This window comes from Ammospiza nelsoni, chromosome 31 (assembly GCF_027579445.1).
Source record: "Ammospiza nelsoni isolate bAmmNel1 chromosome 31, bAmmNel1.pri, whole genome shotgun sequence".
Taxonomy (NCBI): Eukaryota; Metazoa; Chordata; class Aves; order Passeriformes; family Passerellidae; genus Ammospiza; species Ammospiza nelsoni.
In genome coordinates, this window is record NC_080663.1 from 549,118 (window position 1) to 572,277 (window position 23,160).

Sequence of the window (23,160 nt, forward strand, 5' to 3'; positions counted from 1 at the left end):
TGTCTCAAAACACCTTCCAGGCGGCCTCCAGCAGTTTATCGATGTCTTCAAATCCTTTTGTCTTTTCTTCTTATATCATTTGAAGCCTGACCCACACAAAACAAAACCAGATGTGCTTTACCCTCAGCTGACTCAGGATCTAGATCAGTAGATTTGATGGCAGTTTCTCTTCACCTGTTTAAAAAATCAGTGTGTGATTCATCATCATTTTGCCTCACTTGGTGAAGCTTTGTCAAATTCACAGCTTTAGAGACCCCATGTTTTAACCCACATTCCACAAGGCTTTGATATCATTTTAATTTTGCCATCTGCTCGGGTGTATTTGCATCCCACCCAGGGTTTTCAAAGGGAAATATCTCAGTGACAGCGCCTTGAAGCAGCTCCCTGGCTGTGCTCCCCTCAAGGAACGTTGGATTTATTGACCACTCGTCTCTCAATGGGGTCAGTGATGTCTGACACAGAACACAGATCAGCCCAGTCTAATCTTTATAGATGGTATTAATTAATAATTAATAGGCTGTACGGTGCACACAGGAACTGACAGATTATATTGCACCAACCAGCAGCTACAAGGAATCATCGATAATCAATATCAGTATCAAATATCACCATTAGGTTGGATGTGTAAGTCACACACATGTAATCGGGGTCCAAGAAGATAAAGTTTTTTATTCTGCATGTTTTCCAGTTTATATACTCTTAACAAAGCTTGATATTAATTGATGCAAAGCAATTAGTGTCAATATAATTGGCAAAAGTTTTACAGAAATATAATAAGGCACGTATACACATGTACTTAGGCACACAGTCTAGCTAACAAAAATTTTCATCTATCTTTTCCAATCCGTTTCCATGCTGATGGTCTTGTCATCTCCCTTGCTGTGGATACATTTAGTAACCATCAATTGTTACTTCTTCTCTTAACTCAGCTTTGCTTGCAGGCCAGCTGTCAAAGCCCCTCCATAATCAAATTGCTGGTGATTCATAACAATGCGGAAAAGCCAATACAGAAATGCAGAAGCCAGTTAGTGTCATTTATAACCCATCTCTGCTGCAGGCACAGTGAAAAGCTGGAAGCTCTTGATGGGACTCATTCACCCCTGTCCCTGAGTGTCCCCAGAATGTCCCTGAGTGTCCCCAGTGACATTACCCTGGGAATTCCCATCAGGCTTTGGGTCAATTTCAGTGAAAATTCCCAGAAAATTCCCTATATTTGTTTCAAATTCTACATGGCAAGGCAGAAAAAAAGACAGCCATGTCCCTGATGATGTCACTGCCCTGATGACGTCACATTGGGGACATCACTGTCCCTGCAGCAGATTTGGGATGTCCTCAGCAGCTCTTTGGCACAGGTCAGCTACCACGCGGGCAATGGAGCCATCGGGGTCACCACACCTGAAGATGGTGTGGATGTCCCCAAGTGCCCCCACCAAGTGGTCCCTGGCCAGGAGGCGGCTGGCCACCCACAGCCACTCAGCCCTGGTCACCTTGGCTGCCAAAGAAGTGCGGAAATGGCGGCACGGGAGAACACTGTTATGCTTGATGGCCTCTCTGGTCAGCTGGGTCCAGCTGTCCTCCAACGTGGACACCAACCTGTGCCACTCGCTGGCCACCATTGTCACCTGGTCCCTTCTCACCCCAGGTGGTCAACGCGGCGTTCTCGTAGGCGGCCGTGGCCGGGCACAGGGAGGTGGGAGCGTCAGCAAGATCGGAGTTGTGACAGATGGAGTCACCAGTGTTGTGCTTCAGCAGGGCCAAGTTCAGCTGGCAAAGAGACAGAGGAGGTGTCAGGGACGTGGTGGCACTTCTGGCCTCCTGGAGTGGCCCCTGTGTCCTCCCGGGTTCCCCTTTGTCCCCTCTGTCCCTTTGTCGGCGTCTTGTCCCCTCTGCCACCCCCTGCGCCCACTGCTGTCCCCTATGCCACCCCTCACTGTCCCGTCTGCCGCTCCCCACAAGCCCCCGTGTCCCCTCCTCTCCACTGTCCCCCCCATCCCCCACTGCCCCCTCCCCCCATTTCCCCTCCACTCCTCTGTCACCTCCCCCTTCCCACCACTCCCTCCTGTCCCCTTTGAGATCCCCTGTCCCCTCCTGCCACCCCCCATGTCCCCTCCATCCCCTATTGCCCCTTCCCCTGCCCCGTGTCCCCCTCTCTACCCCCACAAACCCCTCATCGCACCTCTTGGGGCTCCGTGCTCAGTGGGGACATCTCAGGGATGCTCTGAGGATGCTCCGGGGGTTGAAGGAGCCTTGGGATGCCTTCAGTGGCTCTTTGGCACGGCTCGGCCACCTCACTGACACTGGGGCTGGCACGACCAGCATTTAACAAGAACTTGGTGATGTTGTCAATTGCCCCCACCAGGTGACGCTTGGCCAGGTGGGCATTGGCCTCCCACAGCCACTCGGCTTTGGCCACCTTGGCCACCAAGTCCTCAGGGACATTGGGGGACTCGCCGTTTATGCTCTCCAGGGCATCCACAATGACCTCAACCCTGCGGTGCAGCTCCCGGGGGAACGCGGTGGCTTCCTTAGATGCAGCCACCAAGCGCTCCAGCAGCCTCTGGGCCGCCTCCACCCGCTGTCTCACCCTTCTTGCCCTGCTGGCAGCCACCCTGGCCTCTCTCTTCACCCGGGTTTTCCACCTGGCCCTCTCACGCTCGCCCAGCACCACCATGTGTTCCAGAGCTCTCCCATAACGGGCAGCCCGTGCCCTGGCCTGGGCATTGGCCTCCTCAATGGCCGCCTCGGCAGCCAATTTCCTGCAGATGCTGAGGAGCTCGGTGGCTGCCCTGACCAGCTCGGCGCTGTTCTCCAATTGCCCATTCAGCGACCCCAGCCAGTGCCAGGCCTCCACTACCACATGGCCCCAGGTGGTCCATGGGGTGTGCTGGTAGACAGCCAGAGCCATGCTCAGGGAGGCAGGAGGGGCTTCATCGTTGGAGGTGACATTGCGGCGCCACCATGGGTCTTGAATGGACTTCATGATGGCCCCCAGCTTCCTGCAGAAGTCTACCAGCTTCGAGTGCAGGTGATTTAGGAACTTGAGCCGCTTTGTGCCCCGCCTGGGCAGGATGTCCACCTGCTTGCCCAGGATGGCCACCATGGTGACCTGCGGCAGCAGCAGGGCCGGGGACAGCTGGGGAGGGGACAGGGGAGGTGTCAGGGACCTGGTGGCACTTACGGCTCCCTGTGGTGACCCCTGCCACTGAGGGATCCCCTTTGTCCCCTCAATCCCTTTGTCAGCCTCTTGTTCCCTCTGCCACCCCCTGCCCCTCCCCTCGTAACCTCTCCCAGCCCCTGCCCTCCTGCTGTCCACTCTGCCACCCCCCTGCTCCCACTGCTGTGCCCTCTGCCACCACCACCACCCCAGTGTCCCCTCCCTGCCGTGTCCCCCCCATTCCCCACTGCACCCTCCTCCCTCATGTCCCTTCCCCTCTCTATCACCTCCCCCCTTCCAGCCACTCCCTCCTGTCCCCCATGCAACCTCCTGTCCCCTCCTGCCATCCCCGTGTTTCCTCCATCCCCAGTAATGGCCTCCATCCCCTCAGTGTCCCCTCTGTCCCCCTGTCCCCACCCCCACCCATCGCACCTCTTGGGGCCCCACACTCACTGGGGACACCTGGGGGTTGCTCTGAGAACGCTCCGGGGATCGGAGGGGCCTTGGGATGTCCTCAACGGCTCTTAGGCACCAGTCAGCCTCATCATAGGCAAGGGAGCTGTCGGGACAAATGGTGAAAGAGAACTCAATGATGTTGTCAACCGCTCTCTCCAGGAAATCCTTGACTAGGTGGCCACTAGCCTCCCACAGCTGCTCGGCCACGGCCACCTTGGCCACCGAGACACTGCGCACTTTGCGGGATGCCTTATTTTTACCCCCAAAAGTGGTCTTGGTGTCCCTGAGCAGGCGCTCCAGCTCCCGGGGGAACGCGGTGGCTTCGTCACACGTGGCCACCAAGCGCTCCAGCAGCCCCAGGGCTGCCTCCACCCGCTGTCTCTCCATGGTGGCCCTTGTTGCCTCGCTGGCAGCCACCTCAGTGGCTGTCTCCCTGCAGGCTTTGCAGAGCTTGGTGGCCTTCCTGGCCAGCTGGACCCACCTGTACAGAAGTTGAGACACGAACAGTTCCTCCAGTTCTGTTGTCATGCGCCTGTGGCAAATCCATGGATTGCTCTCGTAGATGCTCGGGAAGGCGACAAGGTTATCACCATCGAAGGCGGTAGTGCGGTGCCCCCAGGTGGCATCAATGTACACCAGGTGCTTCTGAAGCTCACTGGTGAAGCATGACTTCCACTCTCTCTGTAATCTGCGCAACAGCGTCTCCTTCGCTACGCAGAACAAGGGGTCCACCCCCGTGATGAACGGCATGGTGACCCGTGGGTCCAGCAGGGCCTTGAACCACTGGGCAGGGGACAGGGGAGGTGTCACGGACCTGGTGGCACTTGCGGCCTCCTACGGTAGCCCCTGTGCCCTCCCAGGGTCCCCTTTGTCCTTTCCCTGGAGGGCTCTGCTGTCCCCTCTGTCCCTTTGTCACCCCCTTGTCCCCTCTTTGTCCCCCCTTTCCCACCGCCACCGTTCCCCACTGTCCCCTTTCACCATCCCCCGTTGTACCCCCCTTCCACCCCTCTGTCACCTCCCCCCTTCCTGCCACTCCCGCCTGTCCCGTTTGCGCCCCCCTGTCCCCTCCCGCCACCCCCCGTGTCCCCCCCATCCCCCACTGTTCCTTCTCCCCCATCGTCCCCGCTACCGGCCGGGTCCCCGCCCCACCCCGTCCCCGCTGTCCCCTCCGTGTCACCTCTCCCCTTTCCTGTCGCACCTGTCGGAGCTCCATCGTCACTGGATACACCTTGGGGACACTCGGGTGGCGAACGAGTCCCGGGACAGGCGCCGGTCCAGGCACAGAACAGGCCCGGCTAGCAGTGAAAATGGCGGAGCAGTCGCGCGAGGAGCGCCAAATGGGGCGGGGAGGGGGCCAGGCGAGGTCACCGCCCGCCCTTTCCGGTACCGCTCCAATGCATGGGTGGCTGCTTCAGCTCGATCCCAGGGGGTTTAGGCTCCATCCCCAGGGGGTTTAGGCTCCATCTCGCCATTTCCAGGCGGACTCCGCCGTTACCGGCCGCATTTAAGGAGCCCACAGAGTTGCCGTCACTCAAATTGGAGTCTTGTTTCTCTCGCGAGACTTGCGGCGAGAAGCGCCAAAAGCCGCGCGGACCAATCAGAAGCTGTGCCTGGCAGAAGTAGTCAGAAGTCCCCCCCCAGGCGGCGGCCTGGGGCGGCCGCGGTCGTCGGAGCCGCGCTGCATTGTGGGCATTGTGGTCCCGGTGGGGCCCAGCGGAGGCGCAGCGGGGCCGAGGCCGCGGGGAGCGGGGGCGGGGCGGGAATTTGGGGGCGCCGAGGGAGCCCCGGGACCCCCCCCCGGCAGCGCGGGATGGGCGACAGCGACCGCGGTCAGCACCGGGAGCGGGGGTGGGCGGGGAGGAGGGGGTTGGGGGGATTATGAGGGGAATGGGGAGGGCTGAGGAGATGTGAGGGGATCTGGGGGGTCCTGAGGGGGTTTGGTGGGGTTGTGAGGGGAAGTGAGGGGATTTGGGGGGTCCTGAGGGGATTTGAGCAGGGTCCGGAGGGAGAATCCGGGGTCGTGAGGGCATTTGGGGGTTTCTGAGAGGGACTGGGGGGTTCCTGAGGGGATGTGAGAGGTTCTGAGGGGATTTGGGGGGTCTTGAGAGGGTTTGTGGGGTCCTGAGGGAGATTTGGGGATCCTGAGGGGATTTGGGGCGATATGAGGGGGTTTGTGGGCTCCTGAGGGAAAACCGGGGGTCCTGAGGGGATCTGGGGGATTCTGAGGCGGACTGGGGGGTCCTGAGGGAGAATTTGGGTTCCTGAGGAGAAACTGGGAGTCCTGAGGGGATCTGGGGGGTCCTGAGGGGATCTGGAGGTCCTGAGTTGATGTGAGGGGTCATGAGGGGATTTGGGAGGCATCTGAGGGGATTTGGGGGGTTTTGGAGGGTTCTGTGGGGAAATGGGGGGTCCTGAGTGGCTGTGAGGGGTCATGAGGAGATGTGGGGGATCCTGAGGGGTTTTGGGGGTCACTGAGGGAGAACCGGGGTTCCCGAAGGAGTTTAGGGGGGTTGTGTGGGGGTTTGGGGGTGCTGAGGGGATATGAGGGGATTTGGGGGGTCCTGAGGGAGAACTGGGGCTCCCGAGGGGCTTTGGAGTGGATTTGGGGGCCTTCTGAGGGAGAATTGAGGGCCCTGGAGGGGTTTGTGGAGATTTTGGGGGGTCGCTATGGAGAATTGGGGTTGTGAAAGGATTTGAGGGGGATTTTGGGTGGTCCTGAGGGGATCTGGAGGGGGCCCTGCAGGAATCTGGGGGTGGATTTTAAGAGGTCCTGAGGAGATTTTGGGGGGTCCCGACTGGGTGTTGGGCATCCCGAGTAAATCTGGGCGGTCCTACAGGGATTTGAGCCTCCCTGACTGGATTTGGGTCAATTTTGTGGGGATTTGGGGTCATTATATGGTCCCTGACTGGAGTTTCGATTTTTTTTTTGGGTGGGGGGCAATTTTGGGGTATTTTTGGAGTATTTCGTGGTCCTTGACCGGAGTTTGAGGGGATTTGGGTTTTTTTGGGGGTAATTTCGGGGTAATTTCACCCCCATTGCTTGCCGGCCCCTTTCCGCCCAAACTCAGGCCACGCACCCTCCGCTCTCGATTGGCCGCCGCTCCTGGGGCCCCGCCCCCTTTCCACGCCCCCACTCCTTGCCGGCCCCTTCCCGCCCAATCCCAGGCCACGCCCCCTCCGCTCTCCATTGGCCGGTGCTCCTGGAGCCGCGCCCCTTTTCCCACGCTCCCATTCATAATCGTATCCCTCCCGCTCACCCGCTCCCCATTGGCCGACCCGCGCGGCCCCGCCCTGCTGTGGACGTGGCTACAAGACCGATCGGCGTTTATTGAAAGGCTCCGCTCAGCGGCGGCCCCGGGGGGTGGAGCCAGCCCGGCCCCACCGGGGGGGCTCGGGGGGTCCTGGGGGGCCCGGGGGGGCTCAGGGGGGCCCCGGGGGGTGGAGCCAGCCCGGCCCCGGCGGGGCCCAACGCGGGCCGGGGGCTCGGGGGGGCCGAGAGGGGAGGGGCTGGGGTCGTTTCGGGGGGGGGGGTTCAACCAATGAGGGGGAGGCCCGGGGGGTGCCGAAGTGGGGGGAGGGGTCTGGTGAGTGTGGGGGGTCCCATGGATTGGGGGGTCCTGGTGAGTTTGGGGGTTCTGGTGAGTGTGGGGGGGGTCCCATGGATTGGGGGTCCTGGTGAGTGGGGGGCGGTGAGGCGGGGGTCCCATGGATGGTGCAGGGGCGGTGAGTGGGGGGTCCTGGCGCACTGGGGGGGGGTCTCATGGACTGGGGGCGTCCCAGCGTTTTGGGGGTGTTGGTGAAGGGGGGAGGCAGTGAATGGGGGGGGTCCCGGTAAATTGGGAGGGGTCCCTGGTGATAACGGGGGGGGGGGGTGGTCACAGGATTGAGCCCCAAGGGACCCCCCGGTGCTGGGGACCCCCCTGTGCCCCCCCAGCGCTCGGAGCCCCCCCGGTCCCGCTCCTGGAACCCCCCCTGTCCCGGTGCTGTTCCCGGGGGGGTCAAAGGGGAGGGGGCGGAACCCCCGTGATGGGTGGGGGGGCACAAAGGGGGGTCCGGGCCTGGTGCTCGGGGAGGGGTCGGTACACGAGGGGGGGTCCGGTCCCAGTCCCGGTGCTCGGGGGTGGCGCTGCCCGGGGGGTCCCGGTGCCCGGGGGTGTCCCGGGTTTCAAGGGGGGGGTCCAGTCCCAGTCCCGGTGCTCGGTGAGGGGGGGTCAATGCACGGGGGGGGTCCCGGTGCTCGAGGAGGGTCCAGTCCCGGTGCTGGTGCACGAGGGGGGGGCGGTGCACGGTGATTCGGGGGGGTCTCCGGTGCTCGGTGATTCGGGGGGGGGGGTCTCTGGTGGTCCCGGTGCACGGAGGGGGGGTCCCGGTGTTCGGTGATTTAGGGGGGGGTCTCCGGTGGTTCCGGTGCCCGAGGCTGGCGATGTTTGAGGGGGGCTCCGGTGGTCTCGGTGATTCGGGGGGGGTTTCCGGTGGTCCCGGTGCACAATGTGGGGGTCAATGCTCGAGGGGGGGGTCCCGGTGCTCGGTGACGGCGCTGATTGATGGGGGGGGGTCTCTGGTGGTCCCGAGGGGGGAGGGAAACTCGAGGGTCCTGATGGGTCCTGAGGGGGGGTCCCGGTGCACGAGGACGGTGAAATTCGGGGGTCCCGGTGCTCAGGGGGGTCCCGGTGGGTGCCCGAGGGCAGAGAGACCCCGGTGACACCAGGGACCCGCTGGGCCAGGCCTGGTGACACTCGGGGGGCTCCTGGTGGCACAAAGACCCCCCCCCCAATTTCTCCTGCAGGAGGTCCTGGTGACACGAGGAGCTGGTGGCACTCGGGGGGCTCTTGGTGACACGAGGAGATGGTGGCACTTGAGGAGCTCTTGGTGACATGAAGAGCTGGTGGCACCCAAGGGGCTCTTGGTGACACGAGGAGCTGGTGGCACTTGAGGAACTGGTGGCACCCAAGGAGCTCTTGGTGACACCAGGAGCTGGTGGCACTTGGGGGGCTCTTGCACGAGGACCCCCCCGTTCCTCTTGGTGACAGAAGGACGTGGTGGCACTCGGGGGGCTCTTGGTGACAAGAGGAGCTGGTGGCCACTCGGAGCCCCCCAAATTCCTCTTGGTGACACTCGGGGGGCTCTGGCACACGAGGACCCCCCAAATTCCTCTTGGTGACACGAGGACGTGGTGGCACTCGGGGGGCTCTTGGTGACACCAGGAGCTGGTGGCACTCGGAGCCCCCCAAATTCCTCAGGGTGACACTCGGAGCCCTCGGTGAGGAGCTGGTGACACTCGGGGGGCTCTGGCACACGAGGACCCCCAAATTCCTCTTGGTGACGTGAGGTGATGGTGGCACGAGGGGCCCTTGCAGGGGGACCCCAAAACTCTCGCTCGGGGACCCCAAATTCTCACACGGGGACCCCAAAATTCTCAGACGGGGACCCCAAAATCCACCAAGAGACCCCAATTCCTGGAACGGGGACCCCGAAATCGTCGCGCGGGGACCCCCAAAATTCTCAGACGGGGACCCCAAAATCCACACGGAGACCCCAATTCCTGGAACGGGGACCCCAAATTGTCACATGGGGACCCCAAATTCCTGACATGGGGACCTCAAATTCTCACACGGGGACTCCAAATTCTCACATGGGGACCCCAGTTCCTGGAACGGGGACCCCAAAATCTGCACGGGGACCCCAAATTCCTGACATGGGGACCCCCAAATCGTCACACGGGGACCCCAATTCCTGGAACGGGGACCCCAAAATCCACACGGGAACCCCAAATTCTCAAACGGGGACCCCAAATTCCTGACATGGGGACCCCCAAATCGTCACACGGGGACCCCAATTCCTGGAACGAGGACCCCAAAATCCGCAACAGGACCCCAAAATCCTCACACGGGGACCCCAAATTGTTGCACGGGGACCCCCAAATCCTGCCCCGGCCCCCCCCCGTTTCCCCGCGCGAGGAGCCCTTTGCACGAGGATCTGCTGCACGAGGACCCCCCCCCCCAAAAAATTCCTCGCGCAAACCCCCCCGAATTCCTCGCGTGACAGAGACCCCCCCCCCAAACGCGAGCCCCCCTCGCCTCCTCCTCCTCCTCCTCCTCCTCCTCCTCCTCACCCCGGGGGTCTCCGGGTGTTCCCCCCTCCCCCCCGCCCTCCCCTTTCCCCCTTTTTTCCCCCAGGGCTGGGGGGGTTTCGGGGGGACTCAAGGGGGGGTGCGGGTGCGGTTTGGTTCGAGGGGGGGGGGTCCCGGCGACCCCCGGGGCGGGGGTCAGTGCTCAGCAGCGGGGCCGCGCCGCTCGCAGCCGTTGGCCGTGATCGGGGGTGGCGGGGGCGGAGGCGGGGGCCGCCCGGGGACCCCCCCGGCCCCCCAAATCACACCCGGGTCTGCTGCACCCACGGCGGAAAGCTGCCTCTCCTGCAAGGCACCGAGGGGGCTCATTCACCCCCCCGCCCCGGCCAGCGCCGCCCTCAGTGTCCCCCGAGTGTCCCCTCAGTGTCCCCCGGTGTCCCCTGATTGTCCCCCAGTGTCCCCGAGCGTCCCCCGCCCCACCCCGGGCGGGGCTCACTCACCTGCGGCACCGGCGCGGGGCCCTCGGGGCGGCCCCAAATCAACGCGAATGCACCCAAAAACCATCCCTGACCCGCCCCGGAATTCACCCCGAACCCCTAAAATTAACCCTGAACCCCTTAAAACAACCCTAAAATTAACCCTGAACCCCTAAAGTTAACACTGACCCCCTAAAATTAACCCTAAAATTAACCCTGAACCCCTAAAATTAACCCTGAACCCCTAAAATCAACCCTAAAATTAACCCTGAACCACTAAAATTAACCCTGAACGCCTAAAGTTAACCCTAAAATTAACTCCGAACCCCTCAAATTAACCCTGAACCCCTAAAGTTAACCCTGAACCCCTAAAAATAATCCTAAAATTAACCCTGAACCCCTAAAGTTAACCTTGACCCCCTAAAATCAACCCTAAAATTAACCCTGAACCCCTAAAATTAACCCTGAACCCCTAAAGTTAACCCTGATCCCCTAAAATTAACCCTAAAATTAACCCTGACCCCCTAAAATTAACCCTTAACCCTAAAATTAACCCTGACCCCCTAAAGTTAACCCTAAAATTAACTCTGAACCCCTCAAATTAACCCTTAACCCCTAAAATTAACCCTGAACCCCTAAAATTAACCCTGAACCCCTAAAGTTAACCCTGACCCCCTAAAAATAACCCTCAAATTAACTCCGACCCCCTAAAATTAACACTGAACCCCTCAAATTAACCCTAAAGTTAACCCCGAACCCCTAAAATTAACCCTAACCCTCAAAATAACCCTGAACCCCTAAAATTAACGCCAAAATTAACTCAACCCCTCAAATTAACCCCGACCCCCTAAAATTAACCCTGACGCCCTAAAGTTAACCCTGAACCCCTAAAATTAACCCTGACCCCCGAAAATTAACCCTGAACCCCTGAAATTACCCCCGACTCTCTAAAGTTAACCCTGAACCCCTAAAGATAACCCTGAACTGCTAAAGATAACCCTGAACCCCTTAAATTAACCCTAAAATTTACCCTGAACCCCTCAAGTTAACCCTAAAATTAACCCTGACCCCTTAAAATTAACCCTGAACCCCTCAAATAAACCTCAATTCCCTAAAATTAACCCTAAAATTAATCCTGAACCCCACAAATTAACCCTGAACCTCTCAAATTAACCCCGGACCCCTAAAATTAACCCTGAATCCCTAAAATTAACCCCAAAATTAATCCGGACCCCCTAAAACTAACCCTGACCCCCAAAAGTTAACCCCGACCCCTCAAATTAACCCTAAAATTAAGCCCGACCCCCTAAAATTTACCCCGACCCCTTAAAATTAACCCTAAAGTTAAGCCTGAACCCCTAAAATTAACCCTAAAGTTAAGCCTGAACCCCTAAAATTAACCGTGAACCCCTAAAATTAACACTAAAATTAACACTGAACCCCTAAAGTTAACCCTGACCCCCTAAAATTAACCCTAAAATTAACCCCGACCCCCTAAAATTAACCCTAAACCCCTAAAGTTAACCCTGACCCCCTAAAAATAACCCTCAAATTAACTCCGACCCCCTAAAATTAACCCTGACCCCCTAAAATTAACCCTAAAGTTAACCCTGACCCCCTAAAATTGACTCTAAAATTAACCCTGAACCCCTAAAATTAACCCTAAAATTAACCCTGAACCCCTAAAGTTAACCCTGAACCCCTAAAATTAACCCTAAAATTAACCCTGACCCCTAAAGTTAACCCTAAAATTAACTCTGAACCCCCTCAAATTAACCCTGAACCCCTAAAGTTAACCCTGACCCCCTAAAAATAACCCTCAAATTAACTCCGACCCCCTAAAATTAACCCTGAACTCCTAAAATTAACCCTGACCCTCAAAATAACCCTGATCCCCTAAAATTAACGCCAAAATTAACTCTGAACCCCTCAAATTAACCCCGACCCCCTAAAATAACCCCAACCCCTTAAAATTAACCCTGACGCCCTAAAGTTAACCCTGAACCCCTAAAATTAACCCTGACCCCCGAAAATTAACCCTGAACCCCTGAAATTACCCCCGACCCTCTAAAGTTAACCCTGAACCCCTAAAGATAACCCTGAACCCCTAAAATTAACCCTGAACCCCTTAAAATTAACCCTGAAACCCTCAAGTTAACCCTAAAATTAACCCTGACCCCTTAAAATTAACTCTGAACCCCTCAAATAAACCTCAATTCCCTAAAATTAACCCTGAAATTAATCCCGAACCCCACAAATTAACCCTGAACCTCTCAAATTAACCCCGGACCCCCTAAAATTGATCCTGAACCCCTAAAATTAACCCTGACCCCCTAAAATTAACCTTAAACCCCTAAAGTTAACCCTGACCCCCTAAAATTAACCCCAAAATTAACTCTGAACCCCTAAAATTAACCCCGACCCCTTAAAACTAACCCCAATCTCCTAAAAATAACCCTAAGCTCTAAAATAAACCCTGAACCCCTAAAGTTAACCCTGAACCCCTAAAATTAACCCTGACCCCCGAAAATTAACCCTGAACCCCTGAAATTACCCCCGACTCTCTAAAGTTAACCCTGAACCCCTAAAGATAACCCTGAACTGCTAAAGATAACCCTGAACCCCTTAAATTAACCCTAAAATTTACCCTGAACCCCTCAAGTTAACCCTAAAATTAACCCTGACCCCTTAAAATTAACCCTGAACCCCTCAAATAAACCTCAATTCCCTAAAATTAACCCTAAAATTAATCCCGAACCCCACAAATTAACCCTGAACCTCTCAAATTAACCCTGGACCCGTAAAATTAACCCTGAATCCCTAAAATTAACCCCAAAATTAATCCGGACCCCCTAAAACTAACCCTGACCCCTTAAAATTAACCCTAAAGTTAACCCTGAACCCCCAAAATTAACCCTAAAGTTAAGCCTGAACCCCTAAAATTAACCGTGAACCCCTAAAATTAACACTAAAATTAACCCCGAACCCTTAAACTTAACCCTGAACCCCTCAAATTAACCCCGACCCTCAAAGTTTCACCCCAAAATTAACCCCAAAAATTGAAGGCGGGACGCCCTCGGTTTGTCCCCACGCCCTCCCAAAATGGAGGAGATTGACCCCCAAAATTGTCCCCACCCCCACCCAAAATTGTCCCCCCCACCCCCAAAATTGTCCTGGCTCTGCCTCAATTGTCCCCAACCCCCTGAAATGTCCCCAGCCCCCTCTGAACTGTCCCCAACCCCCTGAAATGTCTCCAACCCCCCCCCAAATTGTCCCCAACCACCCCCCCTAAAATGTCCCCAACCCCCCAAACTGTCCCCACCCCCCCTGAACTGTCCCCAACCCCCCTGAATTGTCCCCACCCCCCCGAACTGTCCCCACCCACCCTGGTGACAGGACATGGCACACGGACACGGGTGTCACCTCCCCCCCGGTGAGATGGGGACAGACACAAGACACGAGGATGGTGACGGTGACGCGGCGCCAGCGCTGGGGGACATTTGGTGACAACCCCACCCCAAACCCCCCCCTCCCCACCAATGGGGACAATGGTGGCACCTCCAGGGGGTGGGGACAGGGCCGGTGGTGGCACCTGAGGCGACATGGGGACACCTGGGGTGGTGTCCCCAAAGGGTGCCCAGTGTCCACAAGGGACATGGGGACACCTGGGGTGGTGTCTCCAGAGGGTCCCCAGTGTCCCCAAAGGGTCCCCAGTGTCCTCAAGGACATGGGGACACCTGGAGGGACATGGGGACACCAGAAGGGACATGAGGACACTGGGGGTGGTGTCCCCAAGGGGTCCCCAGTGTCCCTAAGGGACATGGGGACACCAGGAGGGAAATGGGGACACCTGGTGTGGTGTCCTCAAGTGGTCCTCAGTGTCCCCAAGTGGTCCTCAGTGTCCCTAAGGGACATGGGGACACCAGGAAGGACATGAGGACACCTGAGGTGACGTCCCCAAAGGGTCCCCAGTGTCCACAAAGGACATGGGGACACCAGGAAGGACAAGGGGACACCAGGAAGGACATGGGGACACCTGGGACAGCGTCCCCAAGGGGTTCCCCATGTCTCTAAAGGACATGGGGACACAGAAGGGACAAGGGCACACCTGGATCCGTGTGCCCAGGTGACACGGGAGGGACACGGCAGGGACAGGAGGACACCAGGAGGGACATTGGGACACCTCGGTCCATGTCCCCGGGGGACATGGGGACACAAGGAGGGACATGGGGACAGCAGGAGGGATGTGGGGACACCTGAATCCATGTCCCCAAGGGACATGGGGACACAGGAGGGACACGGGGACACCCTGATCTGTGTCCCCAAGGGGTCCCAATGTCCTTTGGGGACAGAAAAGGGTCTTGGGGACACCTGGATGTGTGTCCCCAAGGGTCCCCAATGTCCTTCAGGGACATGGGAGGGACATGGGGACACAGGAAGGACATGGGGACACCCAGATCCATGTCCCCAAGGAGTCCTCAGTGCCCATGAGGGACATGGGAGGGACATGGGGACATTCCAGATCCATGTCCCCAAGTGTCCCCAATGTCCCTTAGAGACAGAAAAGGGTCTTGGGGACACCTGGATCCGTGTCCCCAGTGCTCCCCAATGTGGCTGAGGGACATGGGGACATGGGAAGGACATGGGGACACCCAGATCCGTGTCCCCAAGGAGTCTCCAGTACCCACGAGGGACATGGGGACACTGGAGGGACATGGGGACACCCAGATCCGTGTCCCCAAGGAGTCCCCAGTGCCCATGAGGGACATGGGGACATTCCAGATCCATGTCCCCAAGGGTCTCAAATGTCCCTTGGGGACAGTTTGGGGGGTTGGGGACACCTGGATCCGTGTCCCAACTGGTCCCCAACGTCCTTTGGGGACACCTGGATCCGTGTCCCCAAAGAGTCCCCAATGCCCATGAAGGACATGGGAACACGGGAGGGACATGGGGACACCCAGATCTGTGTCCCCAGTGTCCCTTGGGGACAGAAAAGGGTCTTGGGGACACCTGGATCCGTGTCCCCAGTAGTTCCCAATGTCCCTTGGGGACACCTGGATCCGTGTCCCCAATGTGCCTGAAGGACATGGGAGGGACACGGGACATGGGAGGGACATGGGGACATCTGGATCTGTGTCCCCAGTGTTCCTGAGGGAGGCGGAAGGGACATGGGGACACTCAGATCTGTGTCCCCGGTGGTCCCCAACATCCCTTGGGGACACCTGGATCCATGTCCCCAAGGAGTCCCCAGTGCCCATGAGGGACATGGGGACACTGCAGATCCATGTCCCCAAGGGTCTCAAATGTCCCTTGGGGACAGAAAAGGGTCTTGGGGACACCTGGATCCGTGTCCCCACTGGTCCCCAACGTCCCTTGGTGACACCTGGATCCGTGTCCCCAAAAAGTCCCCAATGCCCATGAAGGACACGGGGACATGGGAGAGACATGGGGACACCCAGATCTGTGTCCCCAAGGAGTCCCAAGTTCCCATGAGGGACATGGGAGGGACATGGGGACATTCCAGATCCATGTCTCAAATGTCCCTTGGGGACAGAAATGTCCCTTGGGGTCTCAAATGTCCCATGGGGACAGAAAAGGGTCTTGGGGACACCTGGATCCGTGTCCCCAGTGCTCCCCAATGTCCCTTGGGGACACCTGGATCCGTGTCCCCACTGGTCCCCAATGAGCCTGAGGGACATGGGAGGGACACGGGGACATGGAGGGACATGGGGACATTCCAGATCCATGTCCCCAAGGGTCTCAAATGTCCCTTGGGGACAGAAAAGGGTCTTGGGGACATCTCAGATCCGTGTCCCCAGTGGTCCCCAATGTCCCTTGGGGACACCTGGATCCATGTCCCCAATGTTCCTGAAGGACATGGGAGGGACACAGGGACATGGGAGAGACATGGGGACGCCTGGATCCGTGTCCCCAATGTCCCTTGGGGACAGAAAAGGGTCTTGGGGACATCTCAGATCTGTGTCCCCAGTGGTCCCCAATGTCCCTTGGGGTCACCTGGATCCATGACCCCAGTGTGCCTGAAGGACATGGGAGGGACACGGGGACATGGGAAGGACATGGGGACACCCGTGAAGTGTCCCCAGTGTCCCTTGGGGCCAGCAGAGCGCTTGGGGACATTCCAGATCCATGTCCCCAAGGGTCCCCAATGTCCCTTAGGGACACAGGAGGGCCTTGGGGACATGTGGGATCCGTGTCCCCAAGGGTCCCCCTGTGCGGCCCGGGGGGTGACAGGGAGGGGACAAGGACCCACCTGGGGTGTCACCGGTGGCCGAGGGTCCGGTGCCACTGGCGGGGCCGGGCCGCGCTACCTGACGGACAGCTGTGACAAGAGAGACACGGGAGGGGACATCAGGGCCACCGCGGCCACCGCGCCGCGCGGGGACACGGCCCGGCCGGGCTGACCCCGAGGTGGCCCTGGGGTGACCCTGAGGTGGTCCTGAGGTGACGCCAGGGTAGCCCTGAGGTGGCCCTGGGGTGGCCCTGAGGTGACCCCAAAGTGGCCTCTAGATGGCCCTGAGGTGACCCTGAAGTGGCCCCAAAGTGACCCCAAGGTGGCCCCAAAGTGGCCTTGAGGTAGCCCTGGGGTGGCCCCTGAGGTGGCCCCGGGGTGACCCTGAGGTGACCCCAGGGTGGCCTTGAGGTGGCCCCTGGGGTGACCTTAAGGTGGCCCCAAGGTGGCCCCTGGGGTGCCCTGAGATGACCCTGGGGTGGCCTTGAGGTGACCCCGAAGTGGCCCTTGAGATGGCCCCAGGATGACCCTGAGGTGGCCTTGAAGTGGCCTCAAGGTGGCCCCAAGGTGGCCCCGGGGTGTCCCCGACCCAAGGAGGGGGCTCGGGAATGGCCCCGTCACTGGGGGGGGGACACCTGGGTGGCCTTGGGGACACGGGGGTGGCCTTGGGGACACGGGGGTGGCGCTGTCCCTGGCGTGGGGGGTGGGGCGGTGTCACCTCCGCCTGGAAATGTCCCTCTGGTGTCACCCCGGGGGTGGCCCTGTGTCCTGAGGGGGCCACTCTGTCCCCACAGGGGTGGCCTTGTCCCAACCGGGGGTGGCCCTGTCCCTCCAGGAGTGGCCCTGTCCCTTCCAGGGGTCACTTTGTCCCCACTGGGGTGGCGCTGTCCCCTCTGGGGGGTTGCCCTGTCCTTCTGGGGGGTCACTTTGTCCCCCCAGGGGTAGCCCTGTCCCCCTCAGGTCCCCTCTTGGGGTCCTGTTGTCCCCTCCAAGGGTCCCTGTCCCCCCTGGTGGTGGCCCTGTCCCCTCTGGAGGTGGCTCTGTCCCCTCTGGGGGTGGCCCTGTCCCCTCCAGGGGTCCCTGTCCCCCCCTTCCAGGGGTCCCATTGTCCCCTCGGGGGTGGCCCTGTCCCCCCAAGGCCCCCAGAGGTGACAGGAGCCCCTCCCGAGGGTCCCCAAAAATTCCCAAATAATCCTAAAAATCCCCCCGGGGACACCCACAGACCCCCCAAAAATCCCCACAGACCCCAAATTATCCCCCCAAAACCCCCCGGGGACACCCAAAGACCCCCCAAAACCCCCAATAACCCCCCCAAAAGCCCCCCAGACCCCCCCAAACCCCCCACGGGACACCCAAATACCCCCAGAGACCCCAAATAACACCCCAAAATCCCCTAAACCCCCCCAAAATCTCTGAACGCCCCCCAGAGACAACAAATTACCCCCCAAAACCCCCCTAGGGACACCCCTAAACCCCCGCGGGGACAACCAGAGACCCCCACAACCCCCCCAAAACCCCCACAAACCCCCCTCGGGACACCCACAACGCCCTGAAATCCCCCCCAAACCCCCCTAGGCATAGCCATAACCCCCCCAAATACCCCCTCGGGACACCATAACCCCCCCAAATACCCCCTCGGGACACCATAACCCCCCCAAATTCCCCCAAATACCCCCTCGGGACACCCCTAACCCCCCCAAATACCCCCTCGGGACACCATAACCCCCCCAAATAACCCTCCAAATTCCCCCAAATACCCCCTCGGGACACCATAACCCCCCCAAACCCCCCTAGGCATAGCCATAACCCCCCCAAATACCCCCCGGGACACCACAACCCCCCCAAATACCCCCCGGGACACCCCTAGCCCCCCCAAATACCCCCTCGGGACACCATAACCCCCCCAAACCCCCCTAGGCATAGCCATAACCCCCCCAAATACCCCCCGGGACACCATAACCCCCCCAAATACCCCCTCGGGACACCCCTAACCCCCCCAAAAGCCCCCAAAATACCCTCCCAGGACACCCAAACCCCCCCAAATACCCTCAGGGACTCCCATAAGCCCCCCAATAATGCCCCCAAAATACCCAGATTTTACTCTGGGACAGCCAAAACTCCTCCAGACCCCCCCCAAACCCCCCTAGGGACACCCATGACCCCCCCCAGATACCCCCAGACCCCCTCTAGGGACACCCATGACCCCCCCAAATCCCCCCAATAACCCTCCAAATTCCCCCAAATACCCCCATGGGGACACCCATAGCCCCCCGTAATCCCCCAAAACCCCCCCCAGAGCCCCCTAGGGACAACCATAACCCCCCAAAACCCTCCCAGACTCCCTCAAACCCCTCTAGGGACACCCTTAACACCCCCAAAATCCACAAATACCCCCAATAACCCCCCAAATACCCCCTCGGGACATCCTTAAACCCCCCCAGGCCCCCCCAAAGCCCCCTAGGGACACCCATAACCCCCCAAAAATACCCAAATACCCCCACAGGGACACCCATAACCCCCCAAAACCTCCCCAAATACCTCCTAGGGACACCCAAACTCCCCCAAAATACCCAAATACCCCCCTAGGGACACCCATAACCCCCCAAAAATACCCAAATACCCCCACAGGGACACCCATAACCCCCCAAAACCTCCCCAAATACCTCCTAGGGACACCCAAACTCCCCCAAAATACCCAAATACCCCCCTAGGGACACCCATAACCCCCCAAAATACCCAAATACCCCCACAGGGACACCCATAACCCCCCAAAACCTCCCCAAATACCTCCTAGGGACACCCAAACTCCCCTCGGAACACCCATAACCCCCCCAAAATACCCCCAGACCCTTCTAGGGACACCCATAACCCCCCAAATACCCCCCTAGGAACACCCAATAACCCCCACAACTACTTAAATACCCCCATAGACCCCCAATAACCCCCCCCCAAGATACACAAATAGCCCCCCTGGGACCCCCAATAATCCCCCCAAAACCCCCTCAAACCCCCCTAGGGACGGCCATAACTCCCCCCAAAACACCCAAATACCCCCATAGGGACCCCCAATAACGCCCCCAAAACACCCAAATACCCCCCTAGGGACCCCCAATAACGCCCCCAAATACCCCCCTAGGGACCCCCAATAACGCCCCCAAAACACCCAAATACCCCCCTAGGGACCCCCAATAACGCCCCCAAATACCCCCCTAGGGACCCCCAATAACGCCCCCAAATACCCCCCTAGGGACCCCCAATAACGCCCCCAAAACACCCAAATACCCCCCTAGGGACCCCCAATAACGCCCCCAAAACACCCAAATACCCCCCTAGGGACCCCCAATAACGCCCCTAAAACACCCAAACACCCCCATAGGGACCCCCAGGGACCCGCAGCCCGCCCCCAGCGCGGCGTGGGATGGCCGATGTCACACGGAGCAGAGCAATGACATTGTAATTTCCACCTGAGCGTCGAGCAGCCGCCGCCGGCCCTCGGATGGGTCGTGGGCGCCCAAGTGATCCCTGCGCAGCTCCTGCTCCACCAGCATCAGCCTGCGGGGCCAGGCTTCACCGGGGTCATGCTGCCACCCCCCCGGGGACATCCCCGGCCGAGCCCAGGGACACCCCCCGGGGACAGGGGACACACCCGGGGACAGGGGGACACAGCCAGGGACACCTCCCGGGGACATGGGGACACACCCGGGGACAGGGGGACACAGCCAGGGACACCTCCCGGGGACATGGGGACACACCCGGGGACACCTCCCAGGGACATGGGGACAGCCCAGGGACACCCCCCGGGGACAGGGGGACACACCCGGGGACATGGGGACACAGCCAGGGACACCTCCCGGGGACATGGGGACAGCCCAGGGACACCCCCCGGGGACAGGGGACACACTCGGGGACAGGGGGACACAGCCAGGGACACCTCCCGGGGACAGGGGGACAGCCCCCGGGGACAGGGGACACACCCGGGGACAGGGGACACAGCCAGGGACACCTCCCGGGGACATGGGGACAGCCCAGGGACAGCCCCCGGGGACATGGGAACACAGCCAGGGACATCCTCCAGTGACACGGGGACACACCCAGGGACAGGAGGACACACCTGGGGACAGCCCGGGGATGTAGGGACACACCCAGGGGCATGGGGACAACCCAAGGACATGGGGACAACCCAAGGACATGGGACACACCCGGGGACACGCCCAGGGACAGCCCAGGGACAGGGGGACAACCCAAGGACACGCCCCGGGCCAGAGGGGACAGCCCAGGGACAGGGGGACACACCCAGGGACAGCCCAGGGACACGGGGACAACCTCAGGGGTCATGGGGACACACCCAGGGACAGGGGGACACACCCGGGGACAGCCCAGGGACACCTTGGGATGCCCAGAGCCACAGGGACAATTCTGGGGACACCTTGGGGACACCTCAAGGTCATGGGGACACTTGTGATACAGCCCAGGGGCACCCGGGGACATCCTGGAGACACCTTCAGGGACACGGGGACACCCTGGGGACACCCCTGGGGACATGCAAGCGCCCTGGGGACACACATGGGCCACACTGTGATGTCCCCATGGCCCCTGTCACCTCTGTGTCACCCACGTCCTACGTGTGCCTGTGTCGTCCCCATGTCCTTCTGTGTCCCCAATGTCCCTGTAGCCCTGATGTCCCTGTGTCCCCCTCCATGTCCCTGATGTGCCCTGGCTGTCCCTGTGTGTCCCACATCCCTGTGTGCCCCCAGCCACTGGCTGTCCCCGTGTCCCTGTGTCCCTTTCTGTCCCCAACATCCCCACGTCTGTCCCCACTGTCCCCGTGTGTCCCTGTACACCCACATCCCTGTGTGTCCCCATGTCCCTGTGTGCCCCCACGTCCCTGTGTGCCCCCGTGTCCCCATGCCACTGGCTGTCCCCGTGTGTCCCTCACCTGCTGATGATGCTCTTGATCCGAGTCCCTGTGTCCCCAGTGTCCCCATGTCCCTGTATCCCCATATCCTTGTTTGTCCCTATAACTGTGTCTGTCCCCTTGATGTCCCCAGTGTCCCCAATGTCCCCATTGTCCCTGCGTGTCCCCTTGTCCCCAATGTCCTTGTCTGTCCCCGCTGTCCCCGTGGGTCCCTCACCTGCCCATGATGCTCTTGATCTGTGAGTCCCCGTGTCCCCACTGTCCCCTCGATGTCCCTGTGTCCTGGTGTTCCTGTCTGTCCCCATGTCCCCATACCCCTGTTTGTCCCCAGAGTCTCTGTCTGTCCCCATGTCCCTGCTGTCCCTGTCTGTCCCCATGTGTCCCTCACCTGCTGATGATGCTCTCGATCTGCGAGTCCCCGTGTGCCCCTGACCCTGTGTGTCCCCATGTCCCCGTGTCCTGTGTGTCCCCGGTTCCTCTCTGTCCCCATGTCCCCGCTGTCCCCATGTGTCCCTCACCTGCCGATGATGCTCTTGATCTGTGAGTTTCTGTGTCCCCATGTCCCAATGTCCCTCTGTCCCCATGTCCCAATGTCCCTGTGTGTCCCCATATCCCTGTGTGCCCCCGCTGTCCCCAGGCTGTCCCCGTGTGTCCCTCATCTGATGAAGACGCTCTTGATCTGTGTGTCCCCATGTCCCTGTGTGTCCCTCTGTCCCTGTATGTTCCCAATGTCCCTGTGTGTCCCTGTATCCCCGCATCGCTGTCTGTCCCCATGTCCCAGTGTCCCTGTGTGTCCCAATATCCCCGCGTGTCCCCAGTGTCTCCAATGTCCCCGTGTCCCCAGGGTGTCCCCGCTGTCCCCGTGTGTCCCTCACCTGCCGATGATGCTCTCGATGTGTGAGTCCCCGTGTGCCCCTGTCCCTGTGTCCCTCTGTGTCCCTGTCTGTCCCCTACAGCCCCGTCTGTTCCTCTGTCCCCATAGCTGTGTGTGTCCCCAATGTCCCCGTGTGTCCCCAGGGGTGTCCCCGCTGTCCCCGTTTGTCCCTCACCTGCCAATGACGCTCTTGATCTGCAAGTCCCTGTGTGACACTGTGTGTCCCTGTACTCTCATGTCCCTGTGTGTCCCCACGTCACCATTGTCCCTGTCTGTCCCTGTGTATCCCTGTACCCCCATGGCCCTGTGTGTCCCCATGTCCCCATGTCCCCAGGCAGTCCCCGTGTGTCCCTCACCTGCCAATGACACTCTTGATCTGCGAGTCACTGTGTGCCCGTGTATGTCCCTGTCCCCGCATGTCCCCATGTCCCCTGTCTGTCCCCAATGTCCCTGTGTGTCCCTGCACTCCCATATCCCTGTGTACCCTGTCTGTCCCCATGTCCCTGTGTGTCCCCATGTCCCCAGGCTGTCTCCATGTCCCTATGTGTCCCTGTACCCCCATGTCCCTGTGTGTCCCCATGTCCCTGTGTGTCCCCATGTCCCTGTGTACCCCATGTCCCCTGTCTGTCCCCATGTCCCTATCTGTCCCCATGTTCCTCTGTGTCCCAGTGTGTCCCCAGGCTGACCCTGCTGTCCCCGCGTGTCCCTCACCTGCCGGTGATGCTCTTGATCTGTGAGTCCCTTTGTGCCCCTGGCCCTGTGTGTCCCTGTGTCCCCTGTCTGTCCTCATGTGCCCGTCTGTCCCCATGTCCGTGTGTCCCCAGTGTCTCCAATGTCCCCGTGTCCCCAGGCTGTCCCCGCTGTCCCTGTGTGTCCCTCACCTTCCAATGAAGCTCTTGATCTGCGAATCCCTGTGTGTCCCCATGTCCCTGTGTGCCCCTGTGTCCCCTAGCTGTCCCCTGTACCCC

The 23,160-nt window shown here is 59.8% G+C and overlaps 2 protein-coding genes across 3 annotated transcripts in view; both read right to left on the reverse strand.

The window, feature by feature from the left end:
• Positions 1–649: 649 nt before the first annotated feature.
• Positions 650–5,129, reverse strand: LOC132085653 (uncharacterized). Of its 2 annotated transcripts, none has more exons than XM_059491113.1 (5): positions 4,809–5,129; positions 4,092–4,393; positions 3,608–3,713; positions 2,177–3,133; positions 650–1,764 (listed from the first exon to the last, which is right to left on the reverse strand). In XM_059491113.1, exons 1-5 carry the CDS (start codon positions 4,821–4,823, stop codon positions 1,534–1,536), a joined length of 1,611 nt encoding a protein of 536 aa, XP_059347096.1. In that variant the 5' UTR covers positions 4,824–5,129; the 3' UTR covers positions 650–1,533. The 2 variants fall into 2 exon arrangements, with proteins under 2 accessions (XP_059347096.1, XP_059347095.1); XM_059491112.1 differs by having other exon boundaries at positions 3,587–3,713.
• Positions 5,130–9,736: 4,607 nt separating this feature from the next.
• The window catches only part of SYNGAP1 (synaptic Ras GTPase activating protein 1), a 42,830-nt gene continuing 29,406 nt past the window's right edge, over positions 9,737–23,160 (reverse strand). Inside the window, exons 13-14 of the mRNA XM_059491103.1 lie at positions 19,868–19,955; positions 9,737–10,022 (exon numbers count right to left, since the gene is read on the reverse strand). Coding sequence (XP_059347086.1) covers positions 9,876–10,022; positions 19,868–19,955 — 235 coding nt within the window. The 3' untranslated portion in view covers positions 9,737–9,875. The remainder of the gene's footprint in view (positions 10,023–19,867; positions 19,956–23,160) is intronic.

Coding starts and splice junctions, on each gene's coding strand:
- LOC132085653 (XM_059491112.1), bottom strand. Junction 3,134..3,586: donor TGAGTGTGGGGCCCCAAGAG/GTGCGATGGGTG, acceptor TCCCCTCCCCAG/CTGTCCCCGGCCCTGCTGCT. Junction 1,765..2,176: donor TGAGCACGGAGCCCCAAGAG/GTGCGATGAGGG, acceptor TCTCTTTGCCAG/CTGAACTTGGCCCTGCTGAA.